Below are 27,463 nucleotides of genomic sequence, written 5' to 3' on the forward strand. Positions count from 1 at the left end.
GGCTCCTCAGTTTCAAGCCTTTTCTCTCCCTTTTTCTCTCCTGTAGGTTCCGTGGCCTCCTATGAGCTGACTCAGCCACCCTCAGTGTCAGTGTCCCCAGGACAGACAGCCAGCATCACCTGCTCTGGAGATAAATTGGGGGATGAATATGCTTACTGGTATCAGCAGAAGCCAGGCCAGTCCCCTGTGCTGGTCATCTATCAAGATAGCAAGCGGCCCTCAGGGATCCCTGAGCGATTCTCTGGCTCCAACTCTGGGAACACAGCCACTCTGACCATCAGCGGGACCCAGGCTATGGATGAGGCTGACTATTACTGTCAGGCGTGGGACAGCAGCACTGCACACAGTGACACAGGCAGATGCGGAAGTGAGACAGAAACCAGCCACCTCGGCCTGGCTCACAAGACCCTTCCCTCTCTCCTGCCCTGTCACACTGAGCAGGAGGGAGCCTTCCACGTGGAATGGAAGTTTCCAGTCCTATCCCTGCCCTTAATGTTCCTGAGAGACGGGAGCAAGTTCCTGCCCACCTCTAGGCTCAGCTTATCCCAGAATAAACTGAGCTAGTCATTTTGATGATCAAATGCCAGCTCCCAAAAGACCCCAGAAACCCTGATATCTAAGTAGCACCAACTCTATTAGTATCAAGGGAGACTAGCCCTAGGGTGGAATCATTTTAGTGTCTCAGAAGGCACAGGGCAATGGAAAGTGTTTATGAGGTTTCAGGATATGCACGTGAGCAGTTAAAGGCAGGTCTTACAAGGAAGGAACCTACTAGAATTGGGGCCCATCTGTGACATCATAGCACAGGCTGGTGGACACAGAGAAGGGAAGGTCTTGAATCAAGTCTTGATCAGTAAATATTTATTGGATAAGTGAGCAATTTACATAGGTGAGAACTGTGTGCTCTCTTGAGCAGAACACTTACCTGGATAATTGGTTTTCAGGAATTCCCTGAAGCAATGAGTGACATTCTTTATTGTTTTCACCCTCATCCACCTGGGAAAGAGTATCCTGGAACCAGCAGTTAACATTGACACAGCTGGTCTCGGTCCTCAGCACAAACATTCATTGCAGGCTGAAAAGTGACAACGGAAGAGAAAGGAGTTTATTAAATCCCTAGACACAAACAAATCCATAAGCAGAGATGAGAGATGCGGGCTCAGCTGGCCCAGTCCCACAGGGGTCATTCCTCTTGTGATGGAAATGACCACATGAGGGTCCCCCAAGCGGTGTTGGGGGGCAGTCATGAGGAACTGGCCTCCCAGGGCTACCTGCTGCTTGGGCTGGGCAGAGGTTAGAGGGATGGAAGTCTGGTCCAGTCCTTCCCAGCAGCATCTCCAGGCTCCTCCTCCCTCTACTGGGGCTTCCCCTCCACTCCCCACAACCAACATTGCTTCCTCATCTCCTGTCTCCTCCCTGCCCCAAGGCCCTCCCTGTGCTCACCCTGGCTCCTCCCCCTGCTCCATGCCCAGCCTCTGCAGAGAAGCCCAGGCCCAGAGACTTGGGCAGAACCTTCCCTACAGAACCAGGCCAGTCCCTGTGTCTCATATTTGTAGAGATCCCAATCACCCTCAGAGATGATGGGTGGGAAACCAGCCCACAGTGACCTAGGCTGTTGGGCATATGGCCTTCAAGCTGGCCTTCAAGCCCACTTGGCTGCATCTCCTTGGCTAACTCCAACATCCAGGCTGGGAGTCTGGAATCCTAGTTCCCCTGGCCCATTCACTCCCACTAGGGTTGCTTCTAAACTCCCTGGGCCTCAGCTTCCTAGTCTGCCCACTGGAAGCAGTGACAGGCATTTTCCAGGGCTGCAGTAAGGGCCCTGGAACTCTCTCTCTCACTCACTCTCTCTCTCTCTCTCTCTCTCTCTCTCTCTCTCTCTCTCTCCCTCCCTCCCTCCCTCCCTCTCTCTCCCTCTCTCTCCCTCTCTCTCTCTCTCTCTCTCTCCTCTCTCTCCTCTCTCTCCTCTCCTCTTTCCTCTCTCATCAGTAGTGGGAAGACCCCCTGCCAGGTGGGCCAGTCCATGACATCTACAGAGGGAGCAGGAACCTCTCCTATTTCCTGGAGGAGAGCTCGGGTGGAGGCTGCAACCCAGGATCATCAGAGGAGCTGGGGTCTTCAAGGTTCCTAGGGACCCCTTAAGCGGGGGTCAGAGTGGCTTCAGGGGTCTTATTGCTCGGTCCAGACAGAAGATGTTTCCAGTTGTGAAAAACGACTTCAGGGACAACAAAAACAGAGATTCGCCTCTCCAGACACCAGTGGTTGATGTGCCTGGAGTACTCCTCGTACCAGGCAGGGGAGAGAGTCCTAGACAGAGGAGGTTCTAAGTGTCACCTAGATTTCGGGCCTCGGGGCCTGTATCAGGGGTAGGTGATGTCACAGTGAGTAGATGCTCTATAGCCCCTTCCCTAGGAGGTGGCAGAGGGAAGAGCTGGTGGTCCTCTGAGGTGTGAGTGAGTCCAACCCTGAGGGTCTTCCCAAGCTGGAGGTCCCTGGGTGTAGAGGGAAGAGGTTCTGGTCAAAGAGGCCTGGTGTTGAATCCTGGTCCATTTATTCATTTGGTCAAGAAATATTCACGGAGGACCCACTATGTGCCAGGTGCCAAGCCAGGTGACTGGGGACACAGTGTTGAGTGGGACAGTTGGCTCTTTCACTGCTAGAGGTATGATATTCTCAAGCCGAGACTCAGGGCTCTACGATTGTATGTCAGATATATAGCCTCTATGTGCATGTCTCCAGAGACTGGTTTCCTGGAGTTCCAAGTGATAGCCATCACTCACCTTGAATGCAAAAGTTAAAGGAGCATCCAAAAACCTAGTGGCCCAGATAAATAATAATGCAATATTTTCAAAAGTCGAAATTAATGCCCAACAAACCCACAATGAACAAAATTTCAGGATCTGACTCACTCACCTCAGTGGTTTCGTTCTTAGTCCTACCCACAGTCCCACAGGTGAGTGAGTACCCACAGGGATGCAAAACCAGAGTCAGGCCCCTGCACCCCCTTCTGCCCGGCCACCAGAGCCCTCCCCTGGGTCTTGGCCTTTCTCTTCTGAAGAGCTCCAGCCAGTTCCTCCTCAGGCTTCCTCTACTGCTGGTCTCTTCTGCCCCCTACTGGACTGTCCCCTTACAGCTGCACTCCAGGCAGCTGGTGGTGGTTAAAGAACAGAAACCTCCCAAAACTCCACCCTCCAGTTCCAGGCTGGCTCCACCTCATGTCCAAAAAGGCTGGTCCTCCAGGTCTTTGATTGCTATTAGTAAGTTCCAAGACACAGTCTTTACACCAAGTCGCTGTGTGCCTCGGGCAAGAAACTCTCCCTCTCTGAGACTGAGTTTCCACATTGGTAGAAGGAGCTAGAAGACCTCCCTGCCAGGTTGGCAAGTCCACTTTGTGACATCTACAAAGGGAGCAGGGATCTCTCCCATTTCCTGGAGGAGAGCTGGGGTGGAGGCTGCAACCCAGGATCACCAGAAGAGCTGGGGTCTTTGGGGTTCCTGAGGACTCCTCAGAGGGGGATCAGGAGCTGCAGAGCCAGCTTCTAACTCTGGGGACTCAGAGATCCAGAACGTTTGTCATATCCCCAGCCAATACTTTTGTCATCCTGTGCCTCAGACTCCCCCAGATCCCAAGAGTGAGAGGCTTAAGATGAGACAAGAAGGACCAGCCAGCTTGAATTTAGGGATGGTGGGGAGTGGGGAGCTGGGGATCCCTGCAGTCTGGGGAGAGGAGTCTGCAGTGCCTGCAGGTGGAGTTTCTGGGACCTGGGGGATGGAGACTGGGCAGGGGACTGACCAGCAGGAGGCCAAGGTGGGGGATACCCTCAGAGATGGAGCAGGGTAGAAGCAACTGGATGGGGTACACCCCTCTGCTTTGGGAGAGAAGGGCCAGGGCGGGACCCAGAGAGCTCTGCAGAGGCACCACAGACCTTGAGCAGGGGGTCCGCCAAACAGGACAGCTGGACTTGGCCTCTTCTGCCCAGGCCTGGATCCAGCCCTTGCACATCTCAGGGCAGGGAGTAGGCCTGGGTGGCCAGAGCTGCAGCTGCACCTGCTGGGGAGGCCTAGTCCAGTCCTCCAGAGTCCCCAGCCAGACTCGGATTTCCGACTACAGCCACCATGGGAGGATGTGGTCTGCGGTGACGATGTCTATCCAGAGGCCATGGCAGGTGCAAGGGTGGGGGTAGGGGCAGCAGCTGGGTATGCTACATTTAGGGACAGCCCCTTTTTATCCCCAAGACCTGGGACTGTCCCTGAAAGGAACCACAGCTTCTGGGTCCTGAGCAGTGGGTGAGTGTCATACCCACAGAGGGGCTGGAAGGGAGCAGCTTCAGTCTAGATACTCCCAGGGCAGACCCTACCCCAGCCCTGAACATCCAAGGAGCCCAAGATCAGAGGCAGGAATAGGCCAAGCTCCCCAGTGGAGAAGCTGTGCTGGACCAGGGGTTTCCCAGGGCCCTCCCTTGTGCCCTGAATGATGTCTGTTAGGGCACCTACACCCCGTTACTGCTCAGTGCCTTGCCTATCTTGAAGGACAGGGATGTGTGGTGATTATTTGTATAATCCAGCCCCCAGCACCTGGTCCTCAAAAGTTACCCAAGCAGTGTGTATAAAGATCCAGCCTGGAGATCTTTGAAAACTGATTCAATGAGTCGAACCATTAAGTCATGATCACCATCCTCAACTTCGTCTCTTTCTTCCTCCTCCTCCTCATTATCATCACTTTCAAGAACTGTTAAGAGTCTGAGACTTCATCCTATTTGCAGACTAAAAAGTAAGCCTGCCACAGTGCCATGGATGCTGGCAGAAGATACAAGACTCCTGGGTCAGAGACAACGAATAATCTGTTTTTCACAGCAATAGCAGTTGCCAAGGTATCAGCATTGTCTTGCACCAGTTCCACAAGGTGATGCAAAGAGGGCCAGGTGACATCTGCATGCCAGAGCTCAGGGATCCCAAATATTTCATACTTGACAGTAAGCATATATCTGTGTTTTGCTCCAAAGAGAGGCATTCTCTGTACCTTCCGAGGTTGTTCACTCTACAAACACTCTTGAAAAGATAATCCACAATCAGTGCCTTTGCCCAAGAGACATGCAGAAATGCAGAGATCCATAGTAGACCACTGTCTCCCAACAACCATCAACTTTATCAATGAAATGAAGTCTCAGGCTATTTGTTACCATAGCCCACAAAAATGTCTGGCTTGTCACCAAATGTATCAAGGAAGTTAAGGAGTATCTGACACAAAACGTGAACCAAGCAATTCTCAAAGGGGCCTCCCAGGAAATTCACCTTAGGAAGTCCTAGGAGGCTCCTCTGAGAGTTGCTAAAACAAAACATTGAGAGTCCTAGAGGGCTGCAGATCTGAACTTGAGCAGATATTTTTAAAGATTTTGTGGCAGAAAAAGTAACTGGAAAGCAAGAGGGCAGACCCTCATTGCAGTTCTGTAATGTAAGGTGGCAGAGCAGGGGTCTTTCTCACCAGAGTATGGGGTCCTGAAGATCTCCTCAAACATTTTTATACTAGGCTCTCAGGGCAACAGAAAAGATGGGAGCAGTGAATGGGGCGTAAAGGAGTGCAAATGACACAAGTGGCCACATGAAGCAAAAGAGGTTTATTCAACCAGATTCAGTCCATGTTTAATTGAGCCACTCCTTTGTGCCAAGCTCTGGGTTTTCCCATGCACCAAGCAGTGTGTTACCACCTAGACCCAGAAAGCCATGCCATCATCAGCAAAGCACGCCCTAGTGTCATGCAAGGACCAGGCCTCAGATTCTGACTCCAGACCTACTGCCTCTTGGCCCTGTGACATTAAAAAAGTAGGGAATCAGCCTGAGCAGCATTTCCTCATCTTCAAATGTGGAGGACAGTAGATAATCTTAGCTCCCAGGATTAGTGCTTGTAAAGCACCAGGGCTAAAGAACATTGCTATTACTGTTGTATTGTGCATCATATTCCCATATCATAGTCAAAAAGGACCCCAACTTAAAGCACCTGCCAGCCCTCTCCTCCTCCACCACTGCCGAATGGAGCCAGGCACGAGTATTCCAGGTGGACAGACGAATAGAAATACAGGGGACGAGCCCCTTCCTAGATCCTAGCGCAGCTTGTTCCCTACTTAAGGAATGATATTGGACCCTGCATTCATCTTCCCTGGATGGTAATTTTCTCACCTGTAAAACAGGGACACTTGCCCCAAGGACACCCCACAAGTTGTGAATCCCAAAGTAAGAGAAGAACAAAAAAAGAACCAGAATTTATTCAACACCCACTGAGTGCTTTTCAAACACATGGTTTCTTTAATCCTCATAAGCTTCATGCTGCAGAGGAACTCTCCCCATTTTACAGATAAGGAAACTGAGGCCCAGAGGTAACCTAGGTCTAGATAGACTCCACATTGATGACTTCACCACTCTTCCTTGCCTGAAGGATATAGAATCACTCCCTGCAGGGCTCTTGCCTGACTCAGGAAAGGGCCACAGGGTAGCCAGCCAGGCTTAACCAACCCAGCCAAGAAAGGGCTGGTCCCAACTGGCTGGAGTGCAGTGTACAGGCACCCAGCCTGGAAGACTGATCAGAAAAGAAGCCACAGCTCCAGCCCCAGCCCCAACCCCCTGAGCTCAAGCCCTTGGGGACTCCTGCTGGGCAGCTCTCTAGGCCCTAGGGAGATGCTCCACAGACCCAGGCTGCCCTTTGGGAAATGGGGAAGCGAAGTGGGTCAGGTGTGCACCACCCAGGGGCGGGGCCAGGCAGGCGGCTGTGGTGGGAGGCAGTTGAGCCCTGGATTGTGACCGCTTCAGGGCAGTTGGTAGATGCCCCTCTGGGAGAGATCCCCAGGGGTGACAGCCATGGACCCTGGAAGGGCCTGGGCTAGGGACAGGGACCAGAGCCAGTCCAGGGAGAGGACAGAGCCAATGGACTGGGGTGTACTGTAACAGCCCTGCTGGCGAGAGGGACCAGGGCACCGTCCTCCAGGGAGCCCATGCTGCAAGTCGGGCCAGAGGTGCCCCTGACCCTGAAGGCCAATGAGACCCAAGACAGGTCAAGTGGGTTGTGAGACCCCTGAGGAGCTGGGCCCTGGTCCCAGGCAGCGTTGGCCCCTGCTGCTGCTGGGTCTGGCCGTGGTCGCCCATGGCCTGCTGCGCTCAATGGTTGCACTGCAAAGCGGGGACCCAGACCCTGGAGCCTCAGTTGGAAGCAGCCGATCCAGCCTGCGGAGCCTGTGGGGCAGGTAAGGGGCAAGAGATTCCAGGGGATGTGGGGGTCCTGCGGCAGAGCTGGGAAAGGGTGACCAAGGGGAGACAAGCCAGAGGAGTGAGGAGGAAGGTTAACCCCTAAGAGGGGCCTGGGCTGACACTGGCTTTAAGTAATGGGTTGATATTTTGTCCATCACAGATTTGTTTGAATTATTGTTTTTAATATCATATTACGATATTATTTTTCTTGATTTCTGGGTTTTCTGGCGCCACTTAAATTTCCACCAGGGTCAGTGCCTCAATCACCTAGTCCTAGTCCTCTGGGTAGGGAAGGAACAGAGGCAGGGACAGGACATCCACAGGCGGTGGTGGCCACTGTCCCCACAGGGTGCCCAGGCCTGTTACTCCCCCTCCTCCTCTCTGCCCATGTGCCTCCTGCCCAGTGAGGGCAGGGGCCACTCCCTGGAGAAGGCAGCAAGGGCTTGGTTTGGTCTCCCCCAAGGCTGTCTGTTCACCGACTTGCACATAAATGCTTACTGGGGCCAGGCTCAGGGACACAGGGAGGGTGGGTTGAACCGAGGGGAGCTGTCCAGTCATTGGAACAGGCCCACGGCCCATGTTTGGAGCAATAAAGGGAGAGGGGATCTCCCTCTGGGATGATGCCCAGGCTGGTCTCACAGATCGAGGGGCACTGGCTGGTGATGGGTGCCCCCAAAAGACAGAGCAGCATCAGAGGAGAGGAGAGCACAGGATGAGGCTGGGAGCTCCTGGGTGACTGGCAAGGGGAGGCAGGAAGACCACAGGGTCCGTGCCCCATTCCCAGTCCAGGACGAGTCCTTGGATGGATTTAGGTAGATGGATTATCAGAGTCAGATTTGTGTTTTTGGAAAAATCAGCACCGGATTGGAGGCTGATGCGACGCCCGATTAGAGGAGGGAGGAGGGGGGGTGATGGCCAGGTCCAGGGTAGGTGGGGATGCTGGAGGAAGCCGTGCCTTGGGGATGGGGAGGACACTCAGATTCAGAGCACCCAGGGGCCCAGTTTCCTATGAAATGGGAGCATGAAGTTGAAGTGAGGGCTGAGCAGAGGGGAGCAGACACGCTCGGGGACTGTCTATGGGCATTGAAAATGTATAACCATTTTAGCAGTAGGCAGCGAGTCAAAAAAACAAAGTGTGTTTATCTAAACTGGGCAATTCCACTTCTAGGAATTTATCCTAAGGGTTGGTGGAGGGAATAATCAAAGCTGTAACCAAATCTTTATAACAAGGGTGGTTAGCTCAGCATTATTAGTGATGGGAGAAAACTGGAAATAATCCAAATATCTACCAGAAAGGGTGTGAAAAAACACAATTGTATTTGGGGGATTGTTGTTGTTGTTTTTGTTTTGAAACAGTCTTGCTCTGTTGCTCAGGCTGGAGTACAGTGGCGTGGCCACAGCTCACTGCAGCCTCAACCTCCAGGGCTCAAAAGATCCTCCAGCCTCAGCCTCCTGAGTAGCTAGGACTACAGTTGCAGGCCACTACGCCTGGCTAATTTTGATTAGGATTATTATTAGTTTAGAGACAGAGCCTCGCTATATTGCTCAGGCCTGTCTCAAATTCCTAAGCTCAAGCAATCTTTCTGCCTCAGTTTCCCATGTGCTGGAATTACAGGCGTGAGCCACTGCACCTGACCCAACTGTGTTTTTAAAGTATATATGCATTTTCAAAAACCTGTCAGAAAATATAGAAAAATGTCAATGGTGTGTCTGGCTGGCTGATGGGATTTCACCTAATTTTAATGTGGCTTTATAATTTTCTGGTTTTGCGAAGCTGTTCACAAAAAGAGACATTTCTTCTAATATAATTTTTAATACAACAGTAATGTACTCATGTGCATTACTCTTTTTGTAATGAGTATATTACAAAATGTAATGACTTTTGTACATTACTCTTTTTTCTTGCCAAAAAAAAAAGATTAAGCAGAGAAGTATATAAAGTAAAAGCAACTGCTTCTGCTTACCATCTCCCACCTCTTCCCAGAGATAGCCACTGTCAGGTTGGTCAATATACTTCCAGAACTTTTCCTGTGTGTGTGTGTTTCCCTGAAAACACACACACACACACACACACACACACACACACACACACACACACACACACAGTTGGTGTTGGGATTTTATTTTGCAAAAGTAGAGCCATATTCTGCATGTTACCAACTTTTAATCTATTATTGACACTTTCTGTATCAGTCCATATGGATTAACCACATTCATTGCTTATAAACTTTGTTTTATAAGCAAAGTTTAGATGAGCCAGAATTTATTTCCACTAAAAAATCTAAATGACAAATGATGCTGCAGTGGAAATTTGTGTGTGTGTGTGTGTGTGTGTGTATGTGTACAAAGTGCGCTTATATATCTCCCCAGGATAGATGCCTAAAAGTGGAATTGCTGGATCAGAGAGAATGTACTTTTGAAATGTTATAGGTAGTGTTTCCAAAAGTCTGTGTCCACTCACTCTGGTGAATGGTAGTGCCTTCGCTCCTACATTCTCACAAATAATGCAAAATTGTTGATCTTTTTATATTCCACCCATCTGATGAGCAAAAAATTGAATGCGTTTATTGTTTTATTGTGTATTTTATTAGTGGTGAAATTATTTTTTATATTTTTATTTATTGGTTTTATTTCGTCTGTGAATTAACTGGTCATCATGTTGCCCGCCTTTCCATTCAGTTGCTTTCATCTTTTTATATATCAATAACATATTGGGATATATTTGGGATTTTAACCACTTGTTTAGTGTATGTATTGTAAATATTTTTCCCTGGTCTGTTTTACGGGTCTTTTGTTTGTGGGGTCTCCCACCATAAAACTGTGGTAAATTTTTATGTGTTGAACTGGTTTAATCTTCTCTTTATGGTTTCTGTGACCTCCACCATGTGTAGGAAGTTGTCTTTATTTCAATATTATAAAGTCATTTTTCTGTTTTATTCTGGTACTTTTGGTGTATTGGTGTTTTTTTTTTTTTCTTTACTTCCCCTGGAGTTTATTTTTGTGGATGTAGGAATAAGACCTTATTTTCCAAATAGGAAAGCCAATCATCACACATTTGTTGAATATAAATGCAACTTTTCTCAACTACTACATTACTGATTTATTACATTCTTTCTGTGGTTCTCTTGGTTTATTGAGCTATTCCTGCGCCCACCCTGTTTTGATTATTTTAGCTTTATGGTATGTTCGGTAACTGGTAGGGAAAGAACCCGTCATTGTTACTTTTTCTCAAAATAGTCATGTCTATTATCTGTCATTCTTAGAGTTGGACTGCAGAATTGGTTCTCTCATTTTCAAAAATCACTCTTCTGGTGTTATGTGGTAATATCACAGAATAAGGGATTAATTTGAGAACTGCTATCTTTATAATGCTCAGTGTTTTTGTTCAGAGACATGATGTACTCTCCATTCACTCAGAGAAGTGGTTTAATATTTTATTCATGCAAATCTTGCACACTTTGTTTTTTATTCATAAAGGGTTTGTAAATATAATTTTATTGAAGTTATAAATTTTTTCACAATTTTATATCGTAAATGATTACTGTTTCTATAGCAAGGAACCCTGTTAACTTTTGTATGTTGCTCTTGTATCCAGACACTTTAACTCTTGTATTAATTCCAGCAGTTCTTCAGCTGATTCTCCGTGTGTGTGTGTGTGTGTTTGTGTGTTTAGTTAACTATCACACCATTTGCCAAGAACAATTTTCTCTCTTTTTCTGTAATATTTATACCTCCTTCTCTCCCCCTTTTATGTCATTTCATTGGCTGGAATCTATACAATATGCTGAATAATAAAAGTGAGACTAGACAACCTTGCCTTGTTTCTGATTCTTTAAATGTTTTGCCTTTAAATATGAAGGTTGCTGTAAATTTGGGGAGATATTCTTCACTGAGTTAAGAAAATTTTCTTCAGTAACAATAAAAGGCTAAATGTTTGCTTTCTTTATATGAGAAACAAGTGTTGAATTTATATTACTATTATATTAAATTCTGCTTCAAAAATCTTCTGCACATGTCTTAAATACAAATGTATTAAATACAACCTGCTGCTAAGATGAAAGTTGCTGGCCCCGTCACAATGGGTATCTTCCAATGTGAATAAATTGCCTTGGGGAATAAAATCAGATTTGGAAAAACCTGAGGATTGTTGCCATCATAAACTCTTAGAGTGTGACCTGGGTGTTTTTCTTTTTCTCTGTAGGATGTTAATAGTATCTTGTGTCATGCTAGGATGTCTAGGACAGAGGGCAATACAATGAGGGGAAGGCATTCTGCGATGTCCCCAGGCCTCTGGCTTGAAGAGTAACTTGCTGAAGTGAGGACTCTGTGGAGGAGCAAGTTATACAGAAATAAGTTTAGTTGTGATCTGTTGAGTTGGAGGTGTCTACAGGGCATCCAAGCAGACATAGGTTGAGGAGGCAGAATATATGTGAATCTGGAGCCAAGAAGAGAGGTAAGGGCTGGAAATAGGGATCTAAGACCCCTGGACAGTTGTGAGTGTGCACAATGAGGGTCAGATGCAGAGAAAATTAGGAGAATACAGAGAGCAGAACCCAGGGTGGGGATCTGGGAGTCAGCAGTTGGGCATGGGCCTGGTAGAAAGGAAAGCCAAGGAGGAGGAGAGGGGGCAGTCTCAGACACCAAGGAGGGGAGAGTGACTAGAAAGAAAACCTTCTTGCAGAGACATAAGGGGATGGGGAAGAACTGCAGACTGAACTGGGGCAAAGGACTGTTGGCCTTAACCAGAGAGATTTGAGGGAGAGATGAGGCTGAGAGCCAGGGGATCCTGCCATGTCCCAGCATAAAAACAGTGCCTGACACGGATGGGTGCTTGGGAGCTGTTGTCGGATGAATGAGTGGACAGATGCATGGATGGACGGATGGATGGATGGATGATAGATTGATGGACAAACAGATGAATAGACGAATAGCTGGATGGAAAATTGGATGGATGGGTAGATAGAATGATCTCAGAGATCAGAAAAAGCTTCATGCACTAAGTGGGACTGAACCGCGTCTCCATGGGTAGAAAGCAGAGGAATCTCCACTTGAGTCAGGAATGACCCAGTGCTCTCAATCCAGGGAGAAAGCCAGCCTGGCTTCACTGGGGACACTTGTGTGGGGGACTCAGAGGCCCTTTAAATGAGGCCAGACGAGGTTGGACAGGTCCAAGCCAACTCAGCACTCCTCTGCCACACTGCACAGGAAGGGATGTGTCACTCAGGGAGTTGCTGGGACCTATTGGTCCCAGTGTTGTCATCAGCACCAACAGCCTCAGGAAAGACACACACTGGGGTGACTCCAAGGCTGTGTGTGGCACTTGCCTTGGACAGGAGACAGGCACAGGGACACCTCTAGGGGGCTGGCCACCCCCCTGCCTCATGTCTAGGTCCCAGCCACGCCCACTGCAACCCTGTGCCCGTCATGCCCAGCAGGCTCCTGCTCCAGCCCAGCCCCCAGAGAGCAGACCCCAGGTGCTGGCCCCGGGGGTTTTGGTCTGAGCCTCAGTCACTGTGTTATGTCTTCGGAACTGGGACCAAGGTCACCGTCCTAGGTAAGTGGCTCTCAACCTTTCCCAACCTGTCTCACCCTCTGCTGTCCCTGGAAAATCTGTTTTCTCTCTCTGGGGCTTCCTCCCCTCTGTCCTCCCAGCCTTAAGCACTGACCCTTACCTTTCTCCATGGGGCCTGGAGGAGGTGCATTAGTCTCCGGGTAACCGGCAGGAAGGGCCTTCACAGTGGGAGCAGCCACTTTCAGGCTCCAACAGCTGGATGCAGCCTGGTCCCGGGGCCTGAGCTGGGATTGGGCAGGGTCAGGGCTCCTCCTGTATTCCAGGGTAGATGTCTGAGTGAGGGACAGAGGCTGGTTCTGATGAGGGGCCCTACAGTGTCCTTAGGGACATTGCCCAGTGACCCCTGGGGTCAAGGACAGAGGCTGCTGGGGTGGGCCTGGGAGCTGCTGAGTCTCATAGTCTAGGGGAGCAGCCCCAAGAACAGCTGAGGGTCTAGGCTGAGGACTGGGTGCCAATCCAGCCTGGGAGGGCCACACGGGGGCCCGGTGACACAGAGGTCACCCCAAGGGGAGACCAATGGAGGGCACAGAGAGGGCTCTGGGTCTAGGCTGCAGCTCTGTGGCCTGTGCTGGGTCATGAGGACATGGGGACACAGAGGGACAGGTGAGACTGGGTGAGGTGCCAGAATCCAACCCTCCCAGGACAGTCACCAGAAAGGAGACAGTCTCTTAGGGCAGAGATGTGTCTGTCCCTGGAGCCCCGTCACCTCTGGGGCCCAGTGTCTCTCTGTTCACGGATCGGCCTCCTGCCTTCCTCAAAACGCATGTTAGACTCAGGAAACGACCAGAGGGGAGTGAATGAGGGGTGCAGAGAAGTCCATGGCTACCAGGTGAAGTTTGGGGTCATCAGAGGCTTCTGGGGTGGGCCTGGGGGCTGCTGAGTCTCATAGTCTGTGGGAGCAGCCCCAGGAACAGCTGAGGTGAAGGGTTCTGTGGTCGGGCTTGTGGAGACAGGAAACATCTCAGAGCCTCAGAGGAGCCCTGAAGCTTGTCTAGGTGGAGCCCACTCCTTGCCAGGAGAGCTGAGTGGGCTGGGCTGGGCTGGGGCAGAGCCCGGTACCTGTGAGGGATAGGAAGCTCCAGTTCAAAGCAGGCTTGGGTCTCTCCACACACTGCCTGCCAGGACAGTCCTACAGGATGAGCAGGGGACCCACAGTTCACGGAGGAGGCTCTAGGTCCCGGAAGAATAAAGTGGGTGGTGGAGGGGGGGGTATAGGGATGGAAATGAGGGATCCAGGGGTCAAGGCCAGATTCTAAACTCAGACTCCAGAGATCAGAGAAGAAGGAACACAGCCTGCCCTGGGTATATGGAGAAATTGAGGCTGTAGAGGAGAGGGGCTGGGCCAGGACACCTGGGAAAGGTGACTTGGGAGGGCTCCTAGGAAGGCACAGAGCTGTCTGCTCTCCACAGGGCATGAGTGGAAAAGATGGGGAAAGGAGAGGAGAGAACCCCGGGTGGACCGGATGGCCACACTGTGAACCCTCCCAGAGACTTTAGACAGAGAGAGGGGCTCCACAACACCCCGGTGTTCTGTCTGCCCTCTCTCACCCCCTACCCTGTCCACACAGGTCAGCCCAAGGCCAACCCCACAGTCACTCTGTTCCCGCCCTCCTCTGAGGAGCTCCAAGCCAACAAGGCCACACTAGTGTGTCTGATCAGTGACTTCTACCCGGGAGCCGTGACAGTGGCCTGGAAGGCAGATGGCAGCCCCGTCAAGGCGGGAGTGGAGACCACCACACCCTCCAAACAGAGCAACAACAAGTATGCGGCCAGCAGCTACCTGAGCCTGACACCTGAGCAGTGGAAGTCCCACAAAAGCTACAGCTGCCAGGTCACGCATGAAGGGAGCACCGTGGAGAAGACAGTGGCCCCTACAGAATGTTCATAGGTTCCCAACTCTCACCCCACCCACGGGAGCCTGGAGCTGCAGGATCCCAGGGGAGGGGTCTCTCTCCCCATCCCAAGTCATCCAGCCCTTCTCCCTGCACTCATGAAACCCCAATAAATATCCTCATTGACAACCAGAAATCTTGTTTTATCTCATTTTTTCTTTTCTCACATAAATTGCTAGCCTCCCCGGGGTTCTCAGTGTGGGGTACAGGGAATTCTGCACCCAGTGTGAAAATCACCCAAGGGAGGAGGCTCACAGCCTCCCTGAGTCATCTCCCCAGAGGGTCCTTCCTCTCCCAGTCAACCCTTCTCCAACTCTCCACTGTACCCCTGAGCCACCAGTCTGGCATCAGTTCAGACCAGTCCCACACCCTCCTAAATTTTACTTCTCAATAAATACCTGATCATGTAAAACCCAGCATTTCTAATGTGCAGTCTCTGTCTGGTCATGTGTCTGGGCTGAAGGGTCACTGCTCAGGGACAGGGGGCAGTTCCAGGTGAGATCCCATGTCTCCATCATCCCACACCCCACTAACCTGCCAGGGAACCAGGTGAGCTCCCTGTGCCAGTGGGAACTGCAATCCAAGGCACAAAATTGTCCTGCAGTCCTTGCCCACCTGGGAAGGGACAGGGGCCCAGTGAGAGGTTTGCTGGCGCCCTGTGGGGAGATTCAGGAGAAATGAAGGGGGTCCCCGGAGACCAGATGAGGGCTAGAGGCAGCAATAATGGAAAAAGGACACCCTTGACTCAAGGCCACGGTCTCAGCAGGAACAGAAGGTGAAATTCCCCATTGTATACGAGGAACCAGTCAGGAGAGTGTTTACTGGGTGAGGGATAAATAACTATGCTGCCACTGGGAACTTGTAAAAACATTGGGAAAGGAAACACGCAAGTGTCTTTCTAAGACTTGTACAATGCACATTGGCTAAGTAGACATACTGACAAGTCCTACACTAGGGAACCAGTTTAATATGATGAGCCACAGCATACCCAAAAGCATGTTGATCTCCTTCTTCACCTTCAGAAGACCCAAAACACTCTGAAAGATACCAGCGTTTCCTGGAACTAGTTTGTGGAATATGGGGTGAGGTTGATGCACATGATGTTATGGGTATATGATCACATGGCTGTGGGTTGGGGATCAGGCTCAAAGTTAACACTAGCATGGGGCTGGATGTCAAGCATGAAGGGTGTGGACCACTAAGTCAGGCCCAGGTAGAGTTAATTTCTGATTGGTTTGTGGCTGGAGCTTGATGATAGTCAGTCTGCAGGAGCAGGAGGATGTGGGGAAATTGGGAAAATGAGAAAAGTCACCAATCCAAGCTCAAACTCTGCATCTATTGATTGCCTGGGGGAGGCTAATCAGAGTTGAATTCAGGATGAGCTTCAGGGCTGGGTCAGACTGGATAAGAGCTGAGCGAATGTGGGCTGACGGCTCCAGGCAAGGCCTGGCCTCCACTAGGAGTCAGATCCCACAAACCCTCCTGCCCGCAGAGCACCCTCTCCCTCCGTAGCTCATGGTGGCGCAGCCTCCCCACCCCATCCCATGTACACCTGCTGCCTCATCTCAGAGACGCTCATCCCAGTGTCTCTGACAGCAGATGATGTCAGCCTCCTGGGAGTGGAGACCCCAGCTGTCTTGGAGAGTCCTCAGTGCCTGGGTACTCTCAGACCCCCTGTCTCTGCCTCCAGCACATCAGAGACGTAGCAGCTGCCTTCACCAGAGCTGCTGGGTGATCCCAACAGGCCAGGGACAGAGCCTGCAAAGACAGGAATCTCTGCAGTCACAATGAGGCAAAGAAAGAGCCCCTTAGAGCTTGATCACAGCCACCCCTGATCCAAATCCCAGCCTCTCATTAGAAGGAGGCTTGAGGGTTCTAGTTGCCACAGCACCTGTCTGAGCCCATTTCATGGAGGGGAAAATGAGATGACCAAGGGCCAGATCCATAGTCCTGCTGGGTACAAGGCCATCCCCAGCAGCTGCCTAACCTCCTTTCACTGTGTTATAAGTTTCCATTATGGAAAACTTTGAACACATACATAAGGAGACAGAGAAATAATAATGCCCCCAAGTTCCCATCACCCAGCCCCCCAAATAAGCAATTCACAGACATTACTGACCCACCCATAGCAGAATAACCCCTCCATTACACAATACCAGACATCACATCTTTTCAGCTGTAAATATCCCATTTCTATGCTGGAAAGATATGGGCTTAAAAATAACTGCAATATTATTACCAAAACTAAATAGAAATTGTCACTAATTCCCTAATATCAAGAAATAATCACGGGCTCCTCAAATCCCTCACAAATGCCAGAAGCGTATTGACTTAGTTAAGTGTTGGTGCTGTTGTTATTTTGGGGTTTTTGGTGGTTTATTTCAGAATTCAATATGGCATCAAATGGTGATGGGCGCATGTGCTGTCAGGCCGGTTGTCACTGGTGAATATCTCCTAAGTTGCTCTAGTGCTGCCTGGCAAGGCAGGAGCTACAGGAGTTGAGAGCTGTCCGGGGACCTTCCCACGGTTGGAATACAGCCACACCTCCCAAAACAAGAACCCAGGGCTATCATCTACTTCTTTTTTTTTTCCCCCCCCTGCAAAATGGTTCTAGCATGGAGGGACTTAACTGGATTCAGACTAGACATTGCAAAATAGCTTCCAAGGACAGGGAGCTGCTAACAGCGAGGTCACCCATGTCAGATTCTCACTCTTGTAGTAATGTTAGCTGCATAGGATGGTCAATAGCTACATCCCTCAGAAGGGAAGGAAGGCAGAGGGATGAGGCTTCAGTTCACCTCCTTCTCATCAGTGCTGCAGAGCATCTGTGAATTCAGAGGTCTGCAGCTGGGCTCTGTTCACCCAGGAGTGTGCTTCATGCTCTAGGAAGGAGCCACTTTGCACACAGAAGATCCAGGGCCCAGCCATCCTTCCAGGGTGAACAATTCATGTCTTCTCTCATGGTGAACTCTAGGATTCAAGCCATCTAATGTTTTTGAAGCCACTGTCATTATATTTAATTGATGATGACAGGTGGCCACCAATGATGAATATTTTCCCAGGGGGAGTCTCCCCAAGTGGCTTTAGACTTCCTCACATGGCCCCAGGGGATTAAATGGCTCCTGATTACTCAGAGGATAAGAGGTTCTGTCTTATCATGTTCCTTTCTTATTTGTCTTATGTGTCTTTCCTGCCCCAGGCCTGGGATCCCCCACTGATCTCCCTTCCCTTAGTGAGAGGTGGTATTTGGAGACCACATTCTGGAGGCTCCCTCATGTCCCCCATTTGAAAAAGACAACGGCAGCCACCACCCCAGCTGTCCCACCCAACATGAGGCCAGATTCAGGGGTGCAGGGATGCTCCCAAGGTTACCCTAACAGATGTGACTGGCATTTCATATTGGGACCAGCCAGTCCTCACTGACCAGGCCTATCCAGCTAGAACTACTCCAGAAGGTGGGGCTGAAACCCACCAAGGTTCCCAGAACACTGCACTCTAGGGCAATCAGCCTCTCCATGGGAGGAGAGGGGCACCCTCTGCACCACCCCATGGTGTTACCAAAAGTTGAACCATGGGTTGGTTCAACTTTGCAGAGAAGAGACCACCTATCCCATCTGTGGAAATTCACTCCTTAGCGATACTGATGCTCCCTAATAAATTCAACCCTGGGCCTGAGTGATGGTTGGCACAAAAAACAAATTCAAGATCCCAGTGTCCTCCAGAAGCCTGGATTTCCAGGGATCCTGCTGTGGGTCACAGGATGTCACCGGTCCCCTTCTCCTTGTGGGTTGAGTGTGGAGGCCATGTGGACTCCCTCATGAGCAGATGCCACCAGGGCCACTGGCCCCAGCTTCCTCCTTCACAGCTGCAGTGGGGGCTGGGGCTAGGGGCATCCCAGGGAGGGTTTTTGTATGAGCCTGTGTCACAGTGTGTGGTATTCGGCGGAGGGACCAAGCTGACCGTCCTAGGTGAGTCTCTTCTCCCCTCTCCTTCCCCGCTCTTGGGACAATTTCTGCTGTTTTTGTTTGTTTCTGTATCTTGTCTCAACTTGTGGTCAGCCTTTCTCCCTGCATCCCAGGCCTGAGCAAGGACCTCTGCCCTCCCTGTTCAGACCCTTGCTTGCCTCAGCAGGTCACTACAACCACTTCACCTCTGACCGCAGGGGCAGGGGACTAGATAGAATGACCTACTGAGCCTCGTCTGTCTGTCTGTCTGTCTGTCTGTCTGTCTGTCTGTCTGTCTCTCTCTCTCTCTCTGTTTGTCTCTCTGTCTGTCTGACAGGCGCAGGCTGGGTCTCTAAGCCTTGTTCTGTTCTGGCCTCCTCAGTCTGGGATCTTGTCGGAACAGCTTTGCCCTTGGGTTACTTGGTTTCCATCTCCTGGGGAATTGGGAACAAGGGGTCTGAGGGAGGCACCTCCTGGGAGACTTTAGAAGGACCCAGTGCCCTAGGGGCTGATGCTCAGGAATCACAGAGCTGGGACCCAGAACCAGAATCCAGACCCAGAATGAGGTAGGAGGTGGAGGGGCTGCCCTGGGTGTCTGGGGGCTGCCAGGGACTGAGCCCTGAGCCAGCCTGAGATTCAGGAAACCCCATCAGGAGGGAGAAGGGAGAAGCAGACTCTGGACACCAGAAAGCCATGGAAAGGGTCACCAAACGAGTAGATGTGAGGGAAGGGCGGGCTCCTGGGTCTCTTCAGAACATATCACCTGTGCCCAGGGGGATCAGAGGGGCAGAGTCCACTGCGTGAAAGCCCCATTGCTATGACCAGGTAGCGGAGACGTGGGGTGGATGCCAGAAAAGACTCCACGGAATAAGAGAGAGCCCAGGACAGCAGACAGGCTCTCCGATCCCCCCAGGCCCTTGCCCCATACGCAGGCTCCAGAACACACATTTGGCTGGAACAGCCTGAGGGACCAAAAGGCCCCAGCATCCCACAGAGCTGAGGAGCCAGGCCAGAAAAGTAACCCCAGAGTTCGCTGTGCAGGAGAGACACAGAGCTCTCTTTATCTGTCAGGATGGCAGGAGGGGACAGGGTCAGGGCGCTGAGGGTCAGATGTCGGTGTGGGGGGCCAAGGCCCCGAGAGATCTCAGGACAGGTGGTCAGGTGTCTAAGACAAAACAGCTCCCAGTGCAGATCAGGACATAGTGGAAAACACCCTGACCCCTCTGCCTGGCATAGACCTTCGGACACAGAGCCCCTGAACAAGGGCACCCCAACACCTCATCATATGCTGAGGTCAGGGGCTCCCCAGGTGGACACCAGGACTCTGACCCCCTGCCCCTCATCCACCCTGCAGGTCAGCCCAAGGCTGCCCCCTCGGTCACTCTGTTCCCGCCCTCCTCTGAGGAGCTTCAAGCCAACAAGGCCACACTGGTGTGTCTCATAAGTGACTTCTACCCGGGAGCCGTGACAGTGGCCTGGAAGGCAGATGGCAGCCCCGTCAAGGCGGGAGTGGAGACCACCACACCCTCCAAACAGAGCAACAACAAGTACGCGGCCAGCAGCTACCTGAGCCTGACGCCCGAGCAGTGGAAGTCCCACAAAAGCTACAGCTGCCAGGTCACGCATGAAGGGAGCACCGTGGAGAAGACAGTTGCCCCTACAGAATGTTCATAGGTTCTCAATCCTCACCCCCCCCCCCCCCCACGGGAGACTAGAGCTACAGGATCCCAGGGGAGGGGTCTCTCCTCCCACCCCAAGGCATCAAGCCCTTCTCCCTGCACTCAATAAACCCTCAATAAATATTCTCATTGTCAATCAGAAATCTTGTTTTATCTCATTTTTTCTTTTCTCACATATAATTCCTAGCCTTTCCTGGGTTCTCGATTTGGGGTGGAAAGAATCCTGAACCCAGTGGGAAAGTTGCCTATGTGAAGGGGTTCTCAGTTCCCTGGGCATCTCTGCAGGTAATGCCTTCCTCACCCAGACACCCCTTCCTCAGCTCTCCACTGTACCCCTGAGCCACCAGCCTGGCCTGGCTGGGACCAGGGGGGTGTCACACTCTCCTAGATTCTGCCTTTCAATAGAAACCTAACCACACATCACACGGCACTTCTCGCATGCCTTCTGTGTCTGCTCCAGTCTCTGGGCTAAAGAGTTGCTGGTCCGGGACAGGGGATAGGTCCACTCTTGGTCAGATGCCAGGTCCCTGCCATGGCATCCCTGACCCTACGCAACAAGCCAGTGACTCTGGTGAGCTCTCTGTGTCAGGGGAATCCATGATCCAGAGCTTCATATAGTCCTGCAAGCATCTGGTGGGCTGTAGCTCTTGCCAAACTGGGAAATACCATGGCCCAGCATCAGGATGCAGGACAGTCCGGAGAGGGAAATCAGGAGAAGTGAAGGGGTCTCTGGGGAGCCCAGATGTGGGCTAGAGGCAGAAGTAAGGGTGAAGAGCACCTATGAGTCAATGTCATGGTCTCAGCAGGAACACAGTTGAAAATCCCCATTCCACACGAGACCGTTTAGCAGCAAAGGAGTCCATACTTGTGCTGCCACCAGGATGTCCTGAGAAGCCTTGGAGAATCAAACATACAGGTGCATTTCCTAGACTTGACAATGCACGTTAGCCAAGTAAAGGCAATGAAAAGTTCTCTACTAGGGAAATAATTTCCTATGGTAAAGCTTAGCTTATGTAAAGTCACATTTATCCATCTGGCACCTCTAAAAGCCCCATAATATTCTGCAAGATACTAGTATGTCATGGAAGTAGTTTATGAAACATAAAGCGAGATTTAAGAACAAAGGTGTTACGGGTGTATGATCAGATGGCTACAGGCTCAGGGTCAGGCTCAAGGAGTGAAGGAGGCCGTGTCAAATTCATGACAAGAGTTGGAGCTGGGCCAGGCTGGGTCAGGGCTGTGTGAATACGGACAGAGGGCTACAGGGAAGGTCAGGCATCCATGAACACTCAGCTCCCCCAGACCCTCCTGCCCACTGGGACCTTCTCCCTCCCTTGGTCACAGTGGTGGAGTCTTCCTACCCAAACCTCTATGGAGGCCCTGGATGACTGTGCGTTCTTAGTGCCCATGCAAACTTAGACTCCCTGTCTCTGCCTCCAGCACATCAGGGATGTGGCAGCTGAGTTCACCAGAGCTGCTGGGTGGTCCCGACAGGCCAGGGACACAGCACGCAAAGACAGGAAGCTCTGAAGTCACAATGAGGCAGAGAAATGGCCCCTTGGTGCTTGATCACAGCCACCCCTGATCCAAATCCCAGCCTCTGAATTGGAAGAAGGCTAAAAGGTTCTAGTGGCCACAGTCCCTGTCTAAGCCCATTTCACAAATGAGAAAACTAAGACCACCCAAGGAGGGCCAGTTCCGTAGCCCTGCTGGGTACAAGGCCAAGGTCTACTTCACACCCAGCAGCTGTCCAAAGACTGACCTGTGTCATAAGTTTATATTATGAAGAACTCTGAACATATAAATAAGGAGACAGAAAAATAACAATGTCCCATGTTCTCATCACCCAGCACTCAAAATAAGCAATTCACAGATGATGCTGACCCACCCACAGCAAAATAAATTCTCCCTTACACAACATTTAGAAAGAAATACAAGACATCAGATCTGTTCACCTGTAAGTACTCCATTACTGTCCTGGAATGACATGGACCTTAAAATAACTATAATATCACTACCAAACCTAAATAGAAATTATCACTAATTCCCTAATATCGAGAAATAAGCAGGGTCTCCTCAAATGCATCACAAACACCAGAAGTGCATTGGCTTAGTTACATGTTGGTGCTGTTGGTATTTGGGGATTTAAGTTTATATGAGGAGCAATATGACATCAAATGGTGATGGGTGCATGTGCCATCAGGCTGGTTGTCACTGGTGAATATTTCCTCAATTGTTCTAGAGCCTCCCGGCAGGGCAGGAGCTGCAGGAGCTGAGAGCTGTCTGGAGACCTTCCCCTGGCTGCTATACAGCCACGCCTCCTGGAGCAGGAACCTAGGGCTTCCCTCAGCTTTTATTTTCCTGGAAAATCATTCTAGCATGAAGGGGATTAACTTGATTCAGATTGGACATTGCAAAATAGCTTGCAAGGACAGGGGGCTGCTACCAGCAGAGTCACCCATGTCAGATTCTCACTCTTGTAGTAATGTTAGCTGCATAGGATGGTCAATAGCTACATCCCTCAGAAGGGAAGGAAGGCAGAGGGTTGAGGCTTCAGTTCACCTCCTTCTCATCAGTGCTGCAGAGTGTCTGTGATGTCAGAGGTCTGCAGCTGGGCTCTGTTCACCCAGGAGTGTGCTTCAGGCTCTAGGAAGGAGCCACTTTGCACACAGAAGATCCAGGGCCCAGCCATCCTTCCAGGGTGAACAATTCATGTCTTCTCTCATAGTGAACTCTAGGATTCAAGCCATCTAATGTTTTTGAAGCCACTGTCATTATATTTAATTGATGATGACAGGTGGCCACCAATGATGAATATTTTCCCAGGGGGAGTCTCCCCAAGTGGCTTCAGACTTCCTCACATGGCCCCAGAGGATTAAATGGCTCCTGATTACTCAGAGGATAAGAGGTTCTGTCTTATCATGTTCTTTTCTTATTTGTCTTATGTGTCTTTCCTGCCCCAGGCCTGGGATCCCCCACTGATCTCCCTTCCCTTAGTGAGAGGTGGTATTTGGAGACCACATTCTGGAGGCTCCCTCATGTCCCCCATTTGAAAAAGACAACGGCAGCCACCACTCCAGCTGTCCCACCCTACATGAGGCCAGATTCAGGGGTGCAGGGATGCTCCCAAGGTTACCCTAACAGATGTGACTGGTATTTCATATTGGGACCAGCCAGGCCTCACTGACCAGGCCTATCCAACTAGAACTACTCCAGAAGGTGGGGCTGAAACCCACCAAGGTTCCCAGAACACTGCACTCTAGGGCAATCAGCCTCTGCATGGGAGGAAAGGGGCACCCTCTGCACCACCCCATGGTGTTACCAAAAGTTGAACCATGGGTTGGTTCAACTTTGCAGAGAAGAGACCACCTATCCCATCTGTGGAAATTCACTCCTTAGCGATACTGATGCTCCCTAATAAATTCAACCCTGGGCCTGAGTGATGGTTGGCACAAAAAACAAATTCAAGATCCCAGTGTCCTCCAGAAGCCTGGATTTCCAGGGATCCTGCTCTGGGTCACAGGATGTCACCGGTCCCCTTCTCTTTGTGGGTTGAGTGTGGAGGCCATGTGGACTCCCTCATGAGCAGATGCCACCAGGGCCACTGGCCCCAGCTTCCTCCTTCACAGCTGCAGTGGGGGCTGGGGCTAGGGAGCATCCCAGGGAGGGTTTTTGTATGAGCCTGTGTCACAGTGTTGGGTGTTCGGCGGAGGGACCAAGCTGACCGTCCTAGGTGAGTCTCTTCTCCCCTCTCCTTCCCCGCTCTTGGGACAATTTCTGCTGTTTTTGTTTGTTTCTGTATCTTGTCTCAACTTGTGGTCAGGCTTTCTCCCTGCATCCCAGGCCTGAGCAAGGACCTCTGCCCTCCCTGTTCAGACCCTTGCCTGCCTCAGCAGGTCACTACAACCACTTCACCTCTGACCGCAGGGGCAGGGGACTAGATAGAATGACCTACTGAGCCTCATCTGTCTGTCTGTCTGTCTGTCTGTCTGTCTGTCTGTCTGTCTGTCTGTCTCTCTGTTTGTGTCTCTGTCTGTCTGGCAGGCGCAGGCTGGGTCTCTAAGCCTTGTTCTGTTCTGGCCTCCTCAGTCTGGGATCTTGTCGGAACAGCTTTGCCCTTGGGTTACTTGGTTTCCATCTCCTGGGGAATTGGGAACAAGGGGTCTGAGGGAGGCACCTCCTGGGAGACTTTAGAAGGACCCAGTGCCCTAGGGGCTGATGATCAGGAATCACAGAGCTGGGACCCAGAACCAGAATCCAGACCCAGAATGAGGTAGGAGGTGGAGGGGCTGCCCTGGGTGTCTGGGGGCTGCCAGGGGACTGAGCCCTGAGTCAGCCTGAGACTCAGGAAACCCCGTCAGGAGGGAGAAGGGAGAAGCAGACTCTGGACACCAGAAAGCCATGGAAAGGGTCACAAAAGGAGTGGATGTGAGGGAAGGGCGGGCTCCTGGGTCTCTTCAGAACATATCACCTGTGCCCAGGTGGATCAGAGGGGCAGAGTCCACAGCGTGAAAGCCCCACTGCTATGACCAGATAGCCGAGACGTGGGGTGGATGCCAGAAAAGACTCCATGGAATAAGAGAAAGCCCAGGACAGCAGACAGGCTCTCCGATCCCCCCAGGCCCTTGCCCCATATGCAGGCTCCAGAACACACGTTTGGCTGGAACAGCCTGAGGGACCAAAAGGCCCCAGCATCCCACAGAGCTGAGGAGCCAGGCCAGAAAAGTAACCCCAGAGTTCGCTGTGCAGGAGAGACACAGAGCTCTCTTTATCTGTCAGGATGGCAGGAGGGGACAGGGTCAGGGCGCTGAGGGTCAGATGTCGGTGTGGGGGGCCAAGGCCCCGAGAGATCTCAGGACAGGTGGTCAGGTGTCTAAGACAAAACAGCTCCCAGTGCAGATCAGGACATGGTGGAAAACACCCTGACCCTTCTGCATGGCATAGACCCTAGGACGCAGAGCCCCTGAACAAGGGCACCCCAACACCTCATCATATGCTGAGGTCAGGGGCTCCCCAGGTGGACACCAGGACTCTGACCCCCTGCCCCTCATCCACCCTGCAGGTCAGCCCAAGGCTGCCCCCTCGGTCACTCTGTTCCCGCCCTCCTCTGAGGAGCTTCAAGCCAACAAGGCCACACTGGTGTGTCTCATAAGTGACTTCTACCCGGGAGCCGTGACAGTGGCCTGGAAGGCAGATGGCAGCCCCGTCAAGGCGGGAGTGGAGATCACCACACCCTCCAAACAGAGCAACAACAAGTACGCGGCCAGCAGCTACCTGAGCCTGACGCCCGAGCAGTGGAAGTCCCACAAAAGCTACAGCTGCCAGGTCACGCATGAAGGGAGCACCGTGGAGAAGACAGTGGCCCCTACAGAATGTTCATAGGTTCTCAACCCTCACCCCCCTCCATGGGAGCCTAGAGCTGCAGGATCCCAGGGGAGGGGTCTCTCCTCCCACCCCAAGGCATCAAGCCCTTCTCCCTGCACTCAATAAACCCTCAATAAATATTCTCATTGTCAATCAGAAATCTTGTTTTATCTCATTTTTTCTTTCCTCACATATAATTCCTAGCCTTCCCTGGGTTCTCAATTTAGAGTGGAGGGAATTCTGCACCCAGTGGGAAAGTCACCCAAGGGAGGAGGCTTACAGCCTCCCCGAGTCATCTCTCAGGAAGGTCCTTCCTCTTCCAGTCACCCCTTCCCCAACTCTCCACCATACCCCTGAGCCTCCAGCCTGGCCTCAGCTCAGACCAGTCCCACACCCTCCTCAATTTTACTTCTCAATAAAGACCTGATCATGTAAAACCCAGTTTCCAATGTGCCGTCTGTGTCTGGTCATGTGCCTGTGCTGAAGGGTCACTGCTCTGGGACAGGGGGCAGTTTCAGGTGAGATCCCATGTCCCCGTCATCCCACACCCCACCCAACCTGCCAGGGAACCAGGTGAGCTCCCTGTGCCAGTGGGAACCATGTTCCAGAGCAGAAAGTTGTCCCTGCAGAGTGGTCCCTGAAATGCAGTTCTTGCCCACCTGGGAAGGATGTGGAGCCTAGTGAGGATAGAGTGGTGGCCCTGAGCAGGGCATCGGGGAGAAACGAGGAGTGTCCCAGGACCCCCTGCTTTGGGCTAGAGACAGAAAACCCTTGAGCCCGGGCCAAGATCAGAGCAGGAACAGGGTTGAACTTCCCTGTCCCATCCATGATACCCAGTTAGGAGACCATTTACTAGGTGCCATCACCTTACATTACATTACAACATTACGTGGTTGTACCATCACCAGGGAGACATGAAAAAGGCTGGAAAATGGAACCCTTCAGTGTAGTTTACACTTTCACAATGCACGTTAGCTATGAAAGATGCTGACAAGTCCTGCAGTTGGAAAACAGTTCATGTTATATAACCTTACAAGTCGAGAATTGTATTCAGTGTCCCAACCCACTTAGCCCTAGAGTGCTCTTCAAGACACTGGTGTTCATGTCACTAGTGCTGGGACATGGGCTGAGGCTGAGGCACACAGATGATTCGTTGTGATCAAATGGGTCAGGCTCAGGGTTAACACTGGCCAGGTCAGAAAGAGAGCATAGGGCTGAGATCTCAACCATGAAGAGTCTCGAATTCTAAAGTCAGGGGACGCAGTAGAGTTAGATTATGGTTATGGCTGGAGCCATGATGGCCAGCCTGTGAGGGTAGGACTCAGGTGGACTGGGTCAAATGAGAAAGGCACCATCCCAAGCATAGAATTGGCATCCATTGGTTGTCTGATGGAGGCTGTGTGAAAATCATACTCGCCCAAGAATCAGGGCCAGGTCACACTAGGTCAGGGCAGGGTAAGTGTGACTTAAGGGCTACAGGCAGGTCAAGCTTTCATGGGACTCAGCTACCTTAGACCCCACCCCACCAGGGCCTACTCCCTCCCTCAATCATGTGGTTCAGCCCCTCCATGTGCACCTGCACCCTGATGTCAGAGACACAATCATCCCAGGGTCCCTGACAGCAAGTGAGGTGGCCTTGGGAGATGCACTTCCCAGCCCTCCTCATCAGTCTTGGGCACGGTCAGGCCCCTTCTTGGTGCCTCCAGCACATCAGCGATGTGGCAGATGCCTTCACCAGAGCTGCTGGGTGGCCAGGGCAGGCCTGAGATAGAGCCT

At 51.4% G+C, this 27,463-nt stretch overlaps 1 protein-coding gene and 1 gene segment (V, D, J or C); both read left to right on the top strand.

Moving 5' to 3' along the window:
• The first annotated feature begins 6,788 nt into the window (after window positions 1-6,788).
• LOC101127022 (immunoglobulin lambda-like polypeptide 5) lies at window positions 6,789-20,466 on the top strand. 2 transcript variants are annotated; one of them, XM_063704628.1, is made up of 3 exons: window positions 6,789-7,232; window positions 12,672-12,790; window positions 14,377-15,116. In XM_063704628.1, exons 1-3 carry the CDS (start codon window positions 7,027-7,029, stop codon window positions 14,694-14,696), a joined length of 645 nt encoding a protein of 214 aa, XP_063560698.1. In that variant the 5' UTR covers window positions 6,789-7,026; the 3' UTR covers window positions 14,697-15,116. The 2 variants fall into 2 exon arrangements, with proteins under 2 accessions (XP_063560698.1, XP_063560699.1); XM_063704629.1 differs by lacking the exon at window positions 14,377-15,116 and adding an exon at window positions 19,999-20,466 and having other exon boundaries at window positions 7,012-7,232.
• A 389-nt stretch (window positions 20,467-20,855) lies between these two features.
• LOC129529644 (immunoglobulin lambda constant 3-like) lies at window positions 20,856-25,847 on the top strand. The segment is given in 3 exon segments: window positions 20,856-20,894; window positions 24,017-24,056; window positions 25,386-25,847. Coding segments are annotated over 3 exon segments (399 nt in total).
• The last annotated feature ends 1,616 nt before the right edge of the window (window positions 25,848-27,463 follow it).

Source organism: Gorilla gorilla, chromosome 23 (assembly GCF_029281585.2).
Source record: "Gorilla gorilla gorilla isolate KB3781 chromosome 23, NHGRI_mGorGor1-v2.1_pri, whole genome shotgun sequence".
NCBI lineage: Eukaryota > Metazoa > Chordata > Mammalia > Primates > Hominidae > Gorilla > Gorilla gorilla.